This window comes from Merops nubicus, unplaced genomic scaffold (assembly GCF_000691845.1).
Source record: "Merops nubicus isolate BGI_N331 unplaced genomic scaffold, ASM69184v1 scaffold15445, whole genome shotgun sequence".
Taxonomy (NCBI): domain Eukaryota; kingdom Metazoa; phylum Chordata; class Aves; order Coraciiformes; family Meropidae; genus Merops; species Merops nubicus.
Window position 1 is genome coordinate 40,104 of NW_008610388.1, and position 16,517 is coordinate 56,620.

Sequence of the window (16,517 nt, forward strand, 5' to 3'; positions counted from 1 at the left end):
TAAGAGGTATTTGACTTGTAATTCAATGTGAACTTATCATTCCCTGTTTAATTACATTAAGTGCTTTGAATTATGTTTCCATCACGACTTTGATTCATTGGCATACCCTTGTTTCATTAGCTTTTCCTCAGTGCTCAGTACTCTACCTTTTGTCCCTAAAAACGGTCTTGGAGCCCTACCTAGGTTACCTTTCACCTCTGCCATGTACTGACATAGCGTAACTCCCAGCGATCCCATTTCTTCTTTCCTTGTTCTCTTTTTATTTGGATAGCTGGAGAACCTTTTGCTATTTGTTTTAATATCATTTTCAGTGCTTAACTCAGCTTGACTTCTGGCAGTTCTCACTTTATCTCAGCACATTGTGAGCTCTTTGCTGATCCATCTTTTGTTTTTTCTTTCTGTATGCTTATTCCTAATAATCTCCTTGGGGTATTTATTAATCCAGTGGGGTCTGGATTCTCTTCCTGCATTCCCCTTTGGACACAGATTGCTAACATTTTTTGACAGAAAGGAGCATTGTACATTCAGTTCTTTGAGCTAACTGACTTCTGTAACTCTTACATCAATTTATCAGAGTTTCCTGTACTGGAATCAAGAATGTTTATTACACATGTTTTCTCATCTTCTGTGTAATTTAAACTGTTTCAGCTTGTCACTTCTATGTAACATCACTTTTATTAACCAAAATTAATCTGAAACATTTTTGTTTCTGTTTTCACTGACAAAAGGAACCTCCAAAATTTTGTATTAGACTTGATATTAAAAATAAGGTTTTTCAGTTGTTTCATGATGACTGCACAGTTTCATCAATTTTATATCCAGTTTGTTCAAGGTAGCACCACTTTGCCCATTTTGTCTGTCTTAAACACTCAGGAGAAAGAAAGTTTTATACTCTCACTGATTTACTTTACCCACTGCTATATCTTCATTTATGTTTTTTTCCTCTTGAAGCTGTAGAAAAAGTTTTAAAGAAAGAAAAACAAATTTTTGATATCCCAGTCCTCCTCAATACTGTGCTTTATAAATTTGTGTAGGCAGCAAAGTCTGAAAAAATTAACTTTTAAGAAACAAAACCAGAACTGGACCACATAGACTGTGATTTGAAGTGATGTAACTAAAATAATGGTACCTTTAATCCTATTTTCAAGTCATGGTTTAATACCAATTGGAGGGCAGAGATTTAACAAGCTCTCAAATCTGCATTGAGTCACATAGCTGCGTAAGACTTCTGTAACACGAGTCCCACTACTCTCTTCATGTCATGCCTGGTAAGGTGAATGCATCCTGGATTGCTGTTATTTATAGACATTGTTACACATGTTCATGTACATTAAATATGAAGAAAAAATGAGCATTGCTCAGTTTTATTTCATCCTGTTAATAGAATGTACATATTGATCTTGTCATTGCTGTAAATGGATGTTTCCTTCAATTTGGTGTTTTAGTAGGCTGTAAAGGGTTTACAAAAAGTATAGCTGTATGTTGTGTCTTTTACAGGATTTCCATATTCTAAATCTGCTTCTCTCCCAGGCTATGGGAAGAATGGCTTACATCAGGTAGGTATATATTTAAATGCATTCTCTGGGCAATAGCATATCATAAATAGGCAGCTTAGTAACTAGTTTTAAATGTACACAGTAATAATACTTCAAAGGTGTTTTGGTTGCCAGCCCTGTCTGACAGATTCCTGGCCTGTGCAGGTTACGGTTTGTCCGTCTGCAAGAGTAAGGCAGACTGAGGCTTCTCCTTTTAATTGTGTGCATCATGAGCATGAGGGATCTTGATTCTCCTGCCAAAACAAAGGAAAGTCCAAAATATACAGACTGCACATATTAGTAGATCACAGTATAGCTTAAATTAATGATAGAGAGAGATAGGCCTATAATTATTAGGCAAATAGTAATCTTAGAGTAGTCTACATCCATTGCATCTCTCGAACCATCCGTTGTGGTTTTTTCCAGTACATGTGTGTGTATATATATGTGTGTGTGTATACATATATATGTATATATATGCAGATACACACGCAGTCCTCGTACTTTTAAAGCAGGGAGGAGACCATACAGAGAGCATGGCAGGCAGCAATCTAGAAAGCAAAATGCATAACAAAATTATGATCAGATCAGGCTCACCATTGTTTTTCTAATCCTTTTTTTATAATTTTTTAAGTCTTTAAGAAGGCATCTTTGACACTGTGGTCTCTCTTTCTGGCACACTGCATTGTGAGTTCTCAGTTCATGGCTTATATTTTTAGGTACAAACCCATTATGCTTAATAGTGATAAGTTGGCAATACATAGATAAATGTGCATTTACATTTTGAAGATTGATTTGTGTCTAAATTACAAAGACAGGACCTCATTCAAAGTCCCTCCTTTCTCCAAGGGAAGGTGTGAAACCTACAAAAGTACATGAGCAGGATTAAACTTTTCCAGTGATAGGAGTCAAACTGCAGGTCACTGGGAGGAGCTACAAGGAAGCAATATTCAGAGAGTAGCTAAATGAATGTTCATCCCTTTGAGTTAATATTATAAGACTTGTTGTGCATGCATTGCTTCAATATCTGACCGCTTGAATTCCTCTCTGAAGGAACCAGTGGCACTGCAACTTTATCAAATGAGATTTAGGAATTTTAAAAGCCCTAGATAAAGCTGTCCCCACCTATGAGTCAACAGCTTTTTTCTGACTTTTCAGAATATCTGAAGTTACTATTAACTTGAACTGAGCAAGGGGCAGATTTACACCCGGCCAGTGCGCTGGTGAGGCACCAAAGCTGTCAGAGGGCTTCACACAGATGAAGTCAAAGCAAACCCCATCAGCAGGGGAGCTGGCTGCCCTTGCAGGCTGAAGCCATGCAATGTGGTACGAAAGCAGCAGATGGCAGCATCCGTCCCACCTAAAGGCTTCAACCTCACAGCCGAAAACTGTAGGAAAGTTGAAAAGGTTGCTCGTGGTCAAATCCTTGAGGCCAAAATTCTTCCCAGAATGGATGTCCTCTGTTTGGATTGCAGGTTCATACCAGCTTTTGTGGTTTGTTATTTTTAATCAGCCATCCCAGTGCTGCATAACAAAATAAACCAAAACCAAACAGTAAGGAGCCTTGCAGGTTATTGTGAGCATAGCCATGCACACCATTGGTACCCTAACAGGCTAAAATGAGTCTCAGGAAAAAGAAAATAATAGTGCTTTTCTCATCTCCTGTATTGTTTTTCATCATAGCATTTGTCAGCAAAGGAAACAGACAGTGAGTCACACAGAGCTATGGCACATATGCAAAGTTCTCCCTGGGCTTAGTGGCATCAGCAGTGTGAAGCAGAAAGCAGAATGAGACAAGTTTCAGGGCAGCATAAGTGATTTGTGATAATGGCAGTAAGATGTCTGCATCACAGGGAGAGGCATGCGACAACTTCAGTCTTTACCTTACTGCCAGGTCATCAAATGGAGGTGGCTGGTGGCTTTCTGACACCTTTCTGCCTCACTGAAAGCTGCAAGGAATCAGAGCTTGAAAACATCCAAAGGGCTTAGAGGTGAGGTGGGGTGATATGGCACTACCATGACCTCTCTGAGTGACACCCAAGCTTTCACTGACCAGTGGGAGGTGAGAGCATAGCCCACAAAGTGCACCTGCAGTGGCTCTGAGGTGCCAGGCACTCACTGACACTCCATCCTTCTGCACAGCCAGAGCTGCATCTCTGTGACTGGTGGGTGTTGTGAGACCTGCTCTGAGCAATGAGGGCAAGTTCAAATGAGACTTTATTCTTTCTCTCTCACAACGATCTGCATTTTGATTGTGTGGTACCAGCTGTTTTTCTTTTTTCTCTCAACAACATGTGAAGCAATACAGGTGTATTTTACTGCCACAATGCTTCTTTCGTTCTCTTTCAGCCTGAAAATATGGGCCAATATGGAACAGACCAGGAGGCAAGCTGGGGGATGAAAGGTACATTACAATATTGTTTCCACTCCACTTCATGTTTTCTTCCTTTGAGGATGCTCATTAACAGATTTCCATAAATGTTACAATTCTAATATACTCCCATAGTCCACGTAATAGTGACTAGACAGAGACCCAGCTTAGTATCATATTTATCACATAGAATCTTCTTTTTATCTAGCCAAATATCTAAGGCCTGACTGAAGTCCTGCATTCTAAACTGGTGCAACCAGGCTGAGTCAATCCCAGTATCCTCAGTTCCAGTATATTGCAGCAGCCTTTGTAGCGATGGTCTCATCAAAGGAAGAAATTTAAGATAATCACTCCTTCAAGATACATCAAAATTATTGGGTTTTTTAATGTCCATTGTGCTTCTTGTTTATGCTACAGTGTAGTTGAATTGCACAGAATTCAACAAGCATAATTTGCATTCATTTGTTTTATTCCAGTTTAAGTGGACTGTGAACTTAGTATAGAACTTGGACTTGGATTGGAATTTTCAAAAGAGCTGAGCAATTTGGGAACACGAATCTATGCGTAGGGAAGAGTAGGGTTTTGTTTCCAAGACACTTAATCTCATTTTAAAAATCTTACTTTAATGCTTTACTTCATGTCTCTGTGTTGATACAAATCTTTATGTTTGAATAGATTAAAGTACAGAATTTGAAAAGCAGGCTCATCTCTGCTTTCATTTCAGACCACTAAAAGGTCTTTGAAACCCTACTGGCTAACCTGGTGAAGAGATGACCTTGTGGTAGTCATAGAAAGTGAATAGAAAAGTGATACTCATATAATTGTCTGTTAGAAAGAGACCTTTAAGATCCTCAAATCCAACTGTTAACCTAGCACTGCCAAGTCCACCACTAAACTATGCCCCTAAGTGTCACATCTACACATCTATTAAATACTTCCAGGGATGGTGACTTCACCATCATATAGTCATATAATCATATCTTATAATCATATACTGACCTAACTAGAATACTCTTGAGCTAGTTTAGATCCAGGAGTCATTGTCACTGTCATTATCCCCACTGCAGTCAGCCCAAGTGTAGAATGTTGATGTATTTTGTATTAACTCAATGGTTTTCATATAAGTTCTCAAACTGACATGCCTGTAATTATCCGTATAGTTTAGTTATTTTCAGTAAAGAACAGTAAGGGCAGGACTTTTGCCTGACAGACTGCCTTAACTCTGCACAAAAGCCTCCTGTAAATTCCCAGTTTAGCCAGGCACGCTCACTGTGAAACCTAATGGCACCGGGAGACGGATTCTCTGTAATAAGCCTTTGATTTCAAGGACTATTGCTTTGCTAATAGGCAACATTATAGGCATTCAGAGCATGGGGGTCAAACGTTTGCTATGCATGCAGTTACTCAACACCTATTGAGAGGAAAGAAATGTAGTAGCCTAACAAATTACTAATTACCTCAGTGTTCTTTGTGGCGACTCCAAAAGAAGCCTATAAATTCTAAACTGTCTACCTGTTCTCATTCTTTTGCAGAATACAAGGTAAGAAGGGCTTTTCCAACACTGGAAGAACAATCAGATTCAGCACTTCCTAGCAAGGTTACATGTGTTCCTTTTTTTTTATTTTATTTTGTTAATATTTGTCCCAGTGAAATATTTGTCAAATCAGAATGCAAGTATGTACCATTTCATTTAGTAAGTTCCCCACAGTGTCATTTCCACACATCAGAATCATATTTGGCTGGAGTTCATATGCTCTTGTCTTTTTAACAGATTTATCCTTATGAAACACTTATTGTAACAAACCGAGTTCGTGTGAAATTGCCTAAGGATGTGGACAGGACCAGGCTGGAGGTAGGAATTATACTCGCTTGATGACTTTGCAAGTCTTTGTCCTCTTTATTTACCATCTTAGATATTCCTGTGTCCACATAATATCAAGGAAAGAAGAGAGGAATAACATTATATATTTTATTTTATTTTATTTTATTTTATTTTATTTTATTTTATTTTATTTTATTTTGAATCCCTAGTATGTAGGCAATTTAACTGAAAATGGGTAGCTAAAAACCTGGCAAATATCTGACCAAATGGTGTTTTACAAAGATCCTGGTGAAACCCATTAGTTTTGAATGATGATACAAGATACTGAAAGTTGGAATGGATGGGTAGAAACTTGGTTCATCAGTTCTGGTCCATTGTCTTATTCAGCCTCTCCCTTGGCTCTGTGACCCATGATAACTGTGCTACGGATTTACTGTGAATTACCATTAAGAAGAGGAGAGAGTTCAATAAAAATTATTTGATAACAGTATTGGACTTTGAGGAAGCTTTATATTTAAACAAATTTCTTGCATTTTGAACTTGATAATGTGGCCAGAAAAAAAACCAACTTTAATCTTAAAGTAAAAAAAAAGAAAAACTATGAAGTACCAGAAAAATCCTCATTAAAGATTATTTTTTTTAAAAAAAATATTTTATAAGATTTTTTACATGTAGTATAGCTTGGAAATGGAGTTATGTTCTTAAATACTTCAGTGTGCTTGTCACTTGATTACCCAGCAAGTGGTGTTGATTTAATTTTAAGGAAAAAAAGAGCTTCAAACATGTGCTGTTTTTAAGCCTGGGGTATAGCAAGGTGTGATAGCAATAATAAAAGCATAATGACTCCAGAAAAACGAACAGGGAGCTGGAGGGATTCTCATCTAGGCACATCCTATAAAGGATTCTTACATATATATGTGTGTGTATGTTAAAGGATAGAGTCTTTATTTAAACACATCAGACTGGTCTGAAAGGCAAATGCAGCTCCAAATTGCTTTTTTAAGACAACATGTAGTTTGCTTTGGATGGATTGTGCCTGTCCTGACTGCCATTCTCTGTAACTCATCCACTGTCCTCTGCTGGGATGGCTGTTTGTTTAACACTGGTGTTGCTCGGTCTGCCTCACACCGGGTGCAGCCCAGTGCCTGACGGCTCAAGTAGCCTGGCCACTTCAAAGATCTCACTCAGGTTTGCAAAAAAGAACAATAAACAAGATCTGCTTCAAACCTCTAGCAGAAAAGCAATAAGGGGACCAGGCTGATCCTGCTGGTTGTGGCACTATGTTAAACACGTGTGTCTGCAGGAAGGACTCTTTCGTAGACCATCTCACATTTATTAAGGGTTGGTAGTTTTTTTAAACAATTAAATTAGCAGGATTTTAGTAGGTTTATAACTACTGGAAAAACAAAGGTAGCAGCTCATCTACACATTCAAACCATATGCAGAGCTAAGGGACAGGAATAAACTGTTGCCTTCCCTGCTGGCCTCTTCCCCTCCTCCCTGTCCTTTCCTTCTGCATTACAGAATTGCTGGAAATATGTAGCTTTGCATAAAGAAGTGGATTATCATTATTTCGTCCTGTTGCAGAAGAAGAAGATTGTAACTTAGTTACTGACTTGTGGATTCAGCAGATTTCAGGCTTGGGCAAGACCCAGGACTTGGGGAGCCCAAGCCTATGTGGGTTTATAACTTTGTACAGGAACAGACCAGGATTATTCATACAGAGACAGACACACCCCATCAGCTAGGACCTATTTAGCATATCTTGGTATCTTCAGGCTTTTGAGGGCAACACTGGAAATGCTGGAAGCAAATACTGAAGTTAGATTTCTCCTTTTCTTGAGCTCCATTTCACATTCGCTAGGGGGTATGATTCAATGCTCAAGGATCTCTAGAAGGCAAGTACTCTTTCCAAGCAGGATTGGTTTCTGGCTCATCTTCTATTCCCATCCTTCACAGCCGACGTTACTTTTGAAAGGGCTGGATTGTGCCTATGGAAATGGTGAAGGTGATAGTACTGCAAAGCCCATGTATTACCCAAACTGTAGAGTGATTTAGGTAGGACAATCTTTTCAGAAAAAAAATAAAAAATCCATGTTCTAATATTCTAGTTTTATTCTGGTCAGTTTTCTGGGGCTTAAGCCTTACCTGGCTCGTGCTACTGCAGATCAGAACAAACTCCTGGATGTGGTGACTGTGGACAGGGTACAGATGGTGTCAGAGAAAGGACACATAAAACTGTTTTCTTTTCTATCAGCTACCAAACCTGAAAGGAGTCTTACCATGTCCAGTATGATTAGAACATCTCACCTGTCATGTTTCTAGTTTCCTGGTCTGGTTTGGTGTAATAAGGTGACTAAATCTGCATGAACCAGATTTATTTAATAGGCTTCTTGCATGTTGTCCTGAAGCATGCTCCTGTTTGTGAAACAGAGTTTGTTGTGAATTCTGAATGATTCAGCATAGGTGTCATGGAAGAAGTGCTGTTGTTAGTCTCTGATACCCTCTTCCAAGGGAAGTCTCCTATATTGAATATTCCTGTCATAAAAAGTGAACTCAAGTAGATAGAATTAGCTCCTCAGATCAAATTACGGGAGGCTGCAATGAAGGCCTGGATGAGTGGTCATACTGCAGGAGGGTGGAGGTTTGGTGTGGGGTAGTGTTTTCCTAACTTTGCTCCCATTGTGAGTATTTTTTAGATTACACTGTTGTGTAAAAAATTTATTTTAAAGACTATTAAAAATAGTTTCTTGTAAAAATGCATATTTTCCTATGCCCAAAAGGTATCTGGAGATTAGGAAGGCTCAACTGCTAATAAATGCATTCAAATATTTTGAATTCTTTCTTCAAAAGCACGTATGTCTAAGCATAGAAACACTCGGCATGTTTTTGTTTGGTTGTGCTAAGTCAGCTGTGAGGCAGAAGCACACAGTTCTTCCTGCTCCTCTAGGATCGATTTGTGCCAACAGTGAACTAATATGTGCAGCACTGAGAACTAGTTACAAAAAAACAACCTGCTGATTTTTAAATACATTACTGGCACTGTGGCTATTGAATGGATAGTCTGGATCTTCATTTAGGATAAGCTGATTAGACATGTGAGGAATTTACACTAGATAAGGATTTGGCCCAGCAATATTTGAGATGTTTCCCTCTACCACTGTGCTGTTTATTCTAACGTTAGATAAACGGAACAGCATTCCTGTGAGCTATTCTAAAGGAAAATGATGAAGAACAAGTTCATTCAGACAATGTTACAGAACAACAACGCAGTAGCACAGAGTTGGATTATACAATCTCTGTGAAGAACTGCACCCTCATTTCATCTGCAGATGACACAAACTTGGGGTAATAGCAGTTGATGCTTAGGTGAGCAGAGCCTCCATTCAGAGCGACCTGGCCAGGCTAGAGAAATGGGTCAACAGGGACTTCATGAAGTTCAGTGAAGGTAAATCCAGATTCCTGCACTTGTGGCAGAATGCCATTCATCAGAGGAACGGCTCTTCAGAAAAGTGCGTGGTGGTCCTGATGGAAACAACTTGGGCATGATTCAGCCTCTCACCTTTGCAGTAAAGGGTTTATAGAGAAAAACATACCCTCCTCAGAAGCACACACTGCAAGGCCAAGAGGCAACAGTTACAAGTTGCAGGAAGGGAAATTGCAGTTAGATATAAGGGAAGAGTTCCCCACGGGGAGAGTGGTGCACTGGAACAGGTTACCCAAGATGCTGTGCAGTCTTCATCCCTGGAGGAATGCAGAACTGAGCTGGACAAGGCCTTCAACATGGTCTAATTTTGAAGTTGGTCCTGCTTTGAAGACCTCCTGTGTTGGGATATTCTGTGAAGACAAAGCCTTGAAATAGTATAATTACAAAATAGGATTATTTGGTGCTTTTTTGCTGCAATAGTATTTGAAAAACCACATCATTTGGTCTATCTTGGAACATTTTATCTAAAGGATCATTTCATTATGCAAGGGCTTAAATTTAAGTGTCCTGTAGCAAACTTCCCTATTTTGGACAACTTAAGTCCTGAGTTCTCAGACTCTAAGATATCACCTTTGGGTGGTACACATTAGCACATTCCTTACCTGCTAGTTTCATGATGGTGTTCCATGTGGCCTGTCTGGGTTTTTGTACAAAAGGAAGTTGGTCTTATGGTCACTTTTGAAAGTTGTGTTAACTCTTTCAAGCACTTAATATCTTTTATAATTTAGGCCTTGGGCTCCTAAAAGCATGCACTTGATACTTTTCTCTTAGATTAGATATTGTTTGCCAGTTATTCAGTCACAGCAACACTGCTCGGTGCTTGCATATCCAAATTGATGGTTCATGCCCAGCTGCCTTTCTTCCCTCCTGAAGTTGTTTTTATCACAGAGTATAAGATTTTTTTTGTGGTCACAGGCTGGTAGTTTTGAAAGCCAACATGGTCAGAGTCTTCTATTTGGAAACCATCTTTTAGTGATTTAATTTTATTTTCTCATCTTACTGTATCTTAGATTCTTTAGCCTTTTCTTTTGAGTGCCAAAGTGGTATTCATTCGTGCTTACCTGAAACAGTAGAAAGTAAATCTTTGCACTTTTGTTTGAGCCTGTTCAGTTCATTCTTTGTTTAACAAGGATACACTGAAACAATTGCTAAGGAAAAAAATATTCTGGAATGTCAAGTAGCAAACCTTCCTCTGCCACCTTTTTCTCTTGTAAACAGAAATGAGAGGTTGAAACATGGGTGCGGTCTTGTTTGAACAGAGTACTCACATTAATGCAGACATGCTTTTCTTCCTGAAGCTGCTTGTCTGGATTTGTTTTTGGGGTGACATTTTTTTCCACTTGTTTTTATTCAGCAGTCACCCTGGGTTCTAGCCATTTGGACTGCAACCATTTTAGGTCTGGTTTTGCAGTAATTGAGGCTGAATTTATAACAGCCCCAGCTTCTAGATGTCATTCATACACGTTGTGTCCCTCATCTCCTCTGGGGAAAATCAGAGCAAAAGTGGAATGCTGTGTGTTTTAAAACAGAGAAGTGCAGTTTGTAGTTTGGGGCTCGATTTGGGATTACAGGCTCACTTCACAATGAAGATCGTACCCTGGAGTAAGAAAGTGCAGGTAGCTGATTTCAGTGGAACTTCACACTGTTCAGCTTGAAAAATATTTGTGGGGTGTTTCTTACTCTAGGCAAATGTTTATGTTGTGATTAGTGCTGGATGTCTGTGTCAATTTTCAAAGCCCTTGCAAAAGGAGCTGTTACAAAACAAAAATATGCATTAGAAATGTTGTGGTATGTATGAAAGCTAATACCTATCACAGTAGAAACACTGTAGGAGTGAACAGAGATTACATGGAGAGCATTCATACTGCAGATGCACTAAAGCCCAAACTAAGGGAAACTGGAAAATCTGATTAAGGTATTTTGTACGTAAATCAAATTAAATTTTAGAAAATCAAAATCTTATATATATATATATATTCAACATTCTATATTTTCTTTATCTTCTATATATTTTCATCATTCATTATGGATTCATAGTTTTAGTTTTATTTATGAATTAATGTCTTAACTACATGATATCTTTTATCAGCAGTTTGCTGAAGGCAGTTGCCTGTGTCAGTATGAAAAAGCTTATTTGGCTGAATGACAGAATGGTGGCATAGGTTATCCTCAGAGATGTTCTGTGTATGCCACTCTGTAGGTAATATACCAATATCCCTGAGAGAAATGATAGACGATCATCTAGTTCCAACTCCTCTGCCACGGGTAGGGACAGAAACCATTTGTGTCTTTTCAGCTTTTTGCATATTTATGGATGACTCAGCTGGGGAAAATATTGAATGTACAGTGGTACTACAGAGTATTTTGCGTGTGCCTTGTTGTATTTCACAAGGGGTTAGTTTGTAAGTGCCCTACAGTAGTGGTGCTGAGTGAAATGCAGCTTCTTCGTGAAGTTTCATGATACCCTGAGATACTAAACAAGATGCATCCACAGATCCAGGTGCCTTTTATAGATGCTTGGGTTTTCAGACTCCATTTCTCACTGCTTTTTACACTGTTTTTCCTAGGACTTATTTTGAGGACTCACATTGCTATGCAAAAGCGGAGGAGACGGGAGATCTACACCTCCTGCCAAGGCTTGGTAGCACAAGTGCTCCAAGTGTTCAGTAGTGTGACTAGTGTGACTGTGACCTGATCTAGTGTAACTGCAATTGTAGTAGTGCCTACTGCCTCATCCTCTGACCAATGGAGATGCTCTGGTTACCTCTTGATACCTTTTGAAGTTCATTAGGTGGCAACCCATGCCATTTCTTTTCTTATCTTCTCCGATTGCATAATTACTTAATAATTTGAAATATTTATTGAGCATGATGCTTAATTACTCCATAGATGAGCATAACATTCAATACTCCCTTGGGAATGTGGCACATGGCTAATTACAGCTTTGTAATTAGCCATGCAGAAGGCTTGGAAGAAAACTCTGAAAAGCCTGATGAGCCCCAGCAGTGCAACAGAAAGAAGGGTAAAAAATCCATACCTTGTGAAAGCAAAATGAGGATTCAAAATTGCATACATAAAAGAGAAAATTTCCCCGAAAGTTATAATTGTATAATTGCCTTAAGTAATATTTGGTCTAATATTGAAAGGCACAGGAGAAGGGAGTGGAGTGGAAGGAAAGAGGAGAAAACCTGGAGAAGGGAGGAAACTATCATTGCACCAAATGTTCAGATACATCTAACATCGTAAATCTTAATTCAGGAAAAGACTATGGTCCACCAGCAAGGCCTCTGCACTACCCTAAAGAGCTAAGATTTTGTTATTTACATGAATGCTCACTTGCCTGTGAATAAGCCTTTCCCAGTAAATCCCAGTTTAGTTTGAGTATTTTTCATTTTGGAGACTCTGGAAAAGAGCCTGTGGCTTTTACTTCTGGATTTTGTGGATGAGCAATTGGAAGTGTTACAAGGACTCTGAACAAAACCGAATTGGATAACTATTTAAAATTACACTCTATAAAACAGAGCTCACAGTGGTGCTTCAGAGAGAGACTAGCTGAAGGTTTCACTGTGGATTCAAGCAAAGCCAATGTAATGCTCAGCTGTCGTTTTCTATGAACATTATATAAAACAGCAAAAGAGAAACAAACTTAACGTTTTAAATGACCTCTAGGAATTAGGACTTTGATTTTCCTAGACTTCAGCTCATCACCTCCCGCCATCCACTGTGTTGGTTCATTGGCTCAATACTGACTCATGAGGAAGCATGATAATCCTCTGAATTTCCTGTGTCAGCAGGTTTTCATATGAGGATTCCCATCCAATTACTAACACAGAATAAACATGCTTGTGAAGCAGGACCTGGTCACAGATATCTGCAGTGTGCCTGTAGGTTAATTGCAATTTTCCTTTCCTGTGACTTATTCACACCAGTGACATGTTCCTAAGTATTAGTTTTGAAGATCTCTGAATTTCATTGAAAGCAAATTATTCTCAGGGAAGAAAAATCTTATTGAATTAAATAAACGTTATAACTCTATCCAGAATGGTTAGTGGCTTTTTAACAGGCCACAGAAAAACAGAGATAAGCCTCATTAATTTACAGTGAAAAGCATTGTTTCTTTCTGAGATAACACTGTGAAGCAAGTATTTGAATGTGCAATTAATTACTTTTGTTCTGAGAGACTCAGAAGTGAGTGTGTAGCTGTACCACTCATTTTAATTTTCATAGAGCATGAGGATTTTCCATTATAGTGGTTGCATTGCAGTAGAGAGGTTTAGCTCAGCCCGTGCTTAGTTTTGTATATCTTAATAAGAAACATTTGCGTTCTGATTCTTCCCTTGTGTGTTTGTATGTTTTAGGAGAGCTAGCTACAGAATTACAGCAAGGTATGGTGACCCTTCTTACACTGTGTTGTACCCTATAGGTAGTGCCCAGATGTGGTAGTGCTGCAGCAGAGTTCAGTCCCCAAGCTGCAGGCTGCCTTCAGGCTTCCCAAAGCAGGATCCCAAGGTTGTGATCGCATATCTTTAATAGAAAATGGTCTTAGTGCAGGTGAGAGATTGCGCTTCTGGAGACATGACCCTCCTCTTCCATACAAAGCCACTGCTGTAACCCATGGATGTAGTTGGTGGGTCCTCGGCACTTTACTGAATTTGAGTCTCATTGTTTTTTTCTGATTTCCCACGCAGGCTGTGATAGAATGCTGTCCAGAACAAAAGACTGAGCACTGTTGACTTTACTAAACCTCAGCCTAATACAATTTTACCAAGGCAATATGCTGCAGTAGCCCTTTCTAGTGTGGCAGTTTCACACTTAAAAATACCCCAAATCCTGACGTTCTGATGCCACAAGCTCTAGTATAACAGTCTTTTTAGTGAAGAACTATCTTTAAAATGTTCACCTTACCTTTTTAGGAAGGGTTTCAGGTAGCATCATGGTAACACCACTACACAGCTTCCCAGCTGAGCTCACTTAAATCCGGTCAGTTCAGAGCATAGGCAGAAGGGGACCTTAATCTGGTTCTCTGTGCTCTCCTCCATGTCTGCAACGTGCCCAGCTTTGCTATTGATGCGGCGTGGAGAAGCAGAGCGAGTTAAGATGCCTGAATATGGCCAGACTGTCACAAAGGGAATTACGGATCAGTTACTAGCACACTGTAAAACACCCAGACTTCCTATGTAAACAAGGCCAACACTAATAAAAAAAAAAAAGGAATGAATGTTACTTTTGCTAATAAGTTTGGCTGTTCCTTTAATGGCCCAATGATGCAATGTTAACATAGCTGGATATTTTAAGCCAATCCAATCCTAAAAAGAAAAAAAGAAATCCTGTTCTTGGCCTTGTAAAGCACAGCTTTACATACACAACTCTCATACCTCAAAACGAATATCCTCCCTATTCCCTATGCATGATTTTCAATTTCCCTTCTTTTGTTTGACTAATGAGACAAGGTAATGCTTCAGTTAAGACAAATTAATATTCAAATAGCTGAGGAGAAAGACAAATCAATCTAAGATTTCTTAGTGGTGAATTTTCTCTGCCTTTGTTTGGGAAGAGCTCTAGCTCTTAAGGCTGTAAGGTTTAGCAAAATACCAACAATAGTGCAGACAAACTTTAACATCACACATACAAAGAAAAGTATGAACTTAAACTTCCCACACTGGCCTATTCCCATGGTGTTTAGACCCTTCAAATACTTGCAGACATTTACCATATTTTCCCTTACTCATCATTTGGCTCAGCTTATACATATTTAGGCCTTTTAGTCTTTCCTCATAAATCAAACTCTGCAACCCATGATTACTTTTGTTACTTTTATCTGAAGCTTTGCCAGTTCGATGAAATCTTTTTGGGATCAAGGTTCATTCCAAAATTTTCCAGCAGTACAGTAATCATTGCTGCTTCTGGGGTCGGTCCCAAAGCTAGAGCCCATGATGTTTAAGAAAGAGATGGTGAAAGTTTCTGAGATGCAGGAAAAACAGTGGGAATTACGGTACACTGGGCAGACTGGTGTCCTCAGAGAGGGTTCAGAACAAAGAGGAAGTGTTCCCTTCTCTTAGAATTATTTTTGTGTGTGGAACATGGATGTAATAAGAAACTGCTAATATTGCACTCTGGTTGTTAGTCCTTGAAATAAGGGACAGTACATGGAGAAGAATTAAAAGGAAAGAAACTTTCTAGTGGAATGGGAGGTGGAAATAAGTGAGCTTGTGCTTTCCTCATCTCAATCTCTGCTACTGCATCCCCAGGCTGGAAATTCTCATCTGGTTTTAGACCAGGCGGCACCAACTGAGAACTTCTGTGATGAGAAAAAAAATGGTGCCAGTGTAAAACAAAACCTCAGTATAACTAGAAAATGTGTGTATGCAAAGAATGAAGGTGATGTCATCTGGATACAAGCAGAGGAGCAGAGAACACATCTAATTCATACTGGCTTGGCCAGATGCATACAGACTGACAGCTAGCTAAGCCTGAGGGCAAAACAAAATGGTAAATGATAAATGGCCAAGTTGTAGAGGAAAGGGAGAATTGCAGAGCCTGCACTGGGATGAGCGGCAAGCCTTGCTGGGAGGTGAAAGTGTAGCGAGTATTTGGCACCCTGCAGAAAAGGCCTGAGGCCTGTGGTAGGACTTGCTCCCTCCATTGACCTTCAGTATTGAAACATCTGATGAGACCACAGCCGTTTCTAGGAAGGTCATTTATCTCAAGAAAAAAAAATGGTGAGAACGTTCTGTCACATCCCGCCCAAAAGGGAGGGGGGAGAGGTGGCTCAGATTCGTTGACTCCCTTGTCTGGAATTAGGTGTATTCCCTCATCAAATCTGAACTAGGCAAAAGGAAATGTATTGTATAATTTGGTTTAACAACTATCTAAATGATAGCAATGACTGATATGATGGCAAATCAATATGACAGCAAATTGGAATGACTGTACATGGCAACAGGTAGGAGACTAAGACTGAGAGAATAAAGAAAAATCGAAAAGGAGAAAAAAACAGAAGAAAGAGAGAGTTTGAGAGTTCAGGATCACCACTGTTGTTTCCAGTGACCTCTTGCCTGGTCCAGTTCTTCAATGGTGGTGGAGGCTCAAGAGGTCAATGTATTACTGTCCTTTTATCTGCTCATGGGATAGGCAGTATTCCCTAATTTACATGAGAAGCCTAAAGGTGTTAAATAATGTAAATAAAAGGGGCAAGAGGGTAGTGACCACCTTTCCTTGAGTGCAGGACAGGGGGAAGGGTGGCATTAAGCCTTTACTGCAGTTGAGTCAGAGGTCACAGAGTCCCTGTATTCAATTCCTGCT

The 16,517-nt window shown here is 39.3% G+C and overlaps 1 protein-coding gene across 1 annotated transcript in view; it reads left to right on the forward strand.

The window, feature by feature from the left end:
- The window catches only part of ABLIM2 (actin binding LIM protein family, member 2), a 56,452-nt gene that overhangs the window by 36,481 nt on the left and 3,454 nt on the right, over positions 1–16,517 (forward strand). The window contains exons 10-14 of the mRNA XM_008940909.1: positions 1,498–1,556; positions 2,490–2,492; positions 3,885–3,939; positions 5,439–5,446; positions 5,678–5,758. Coding sequence (XP_008939157.1) covers positions 1,498–1,556; positions 2,490–2,492; positions 3,885–3,939; positions 5,439–5,446; positions 5,678–5,758 — 206 coding nt within the window. The remainder of the gene's footprint in view (positions 1–1,497; positions 1,557–2,489; positions 2,493–3,884; positions 3,940–5,438; positions 5,447–5,677; positions 5,759–16,517) is intronic.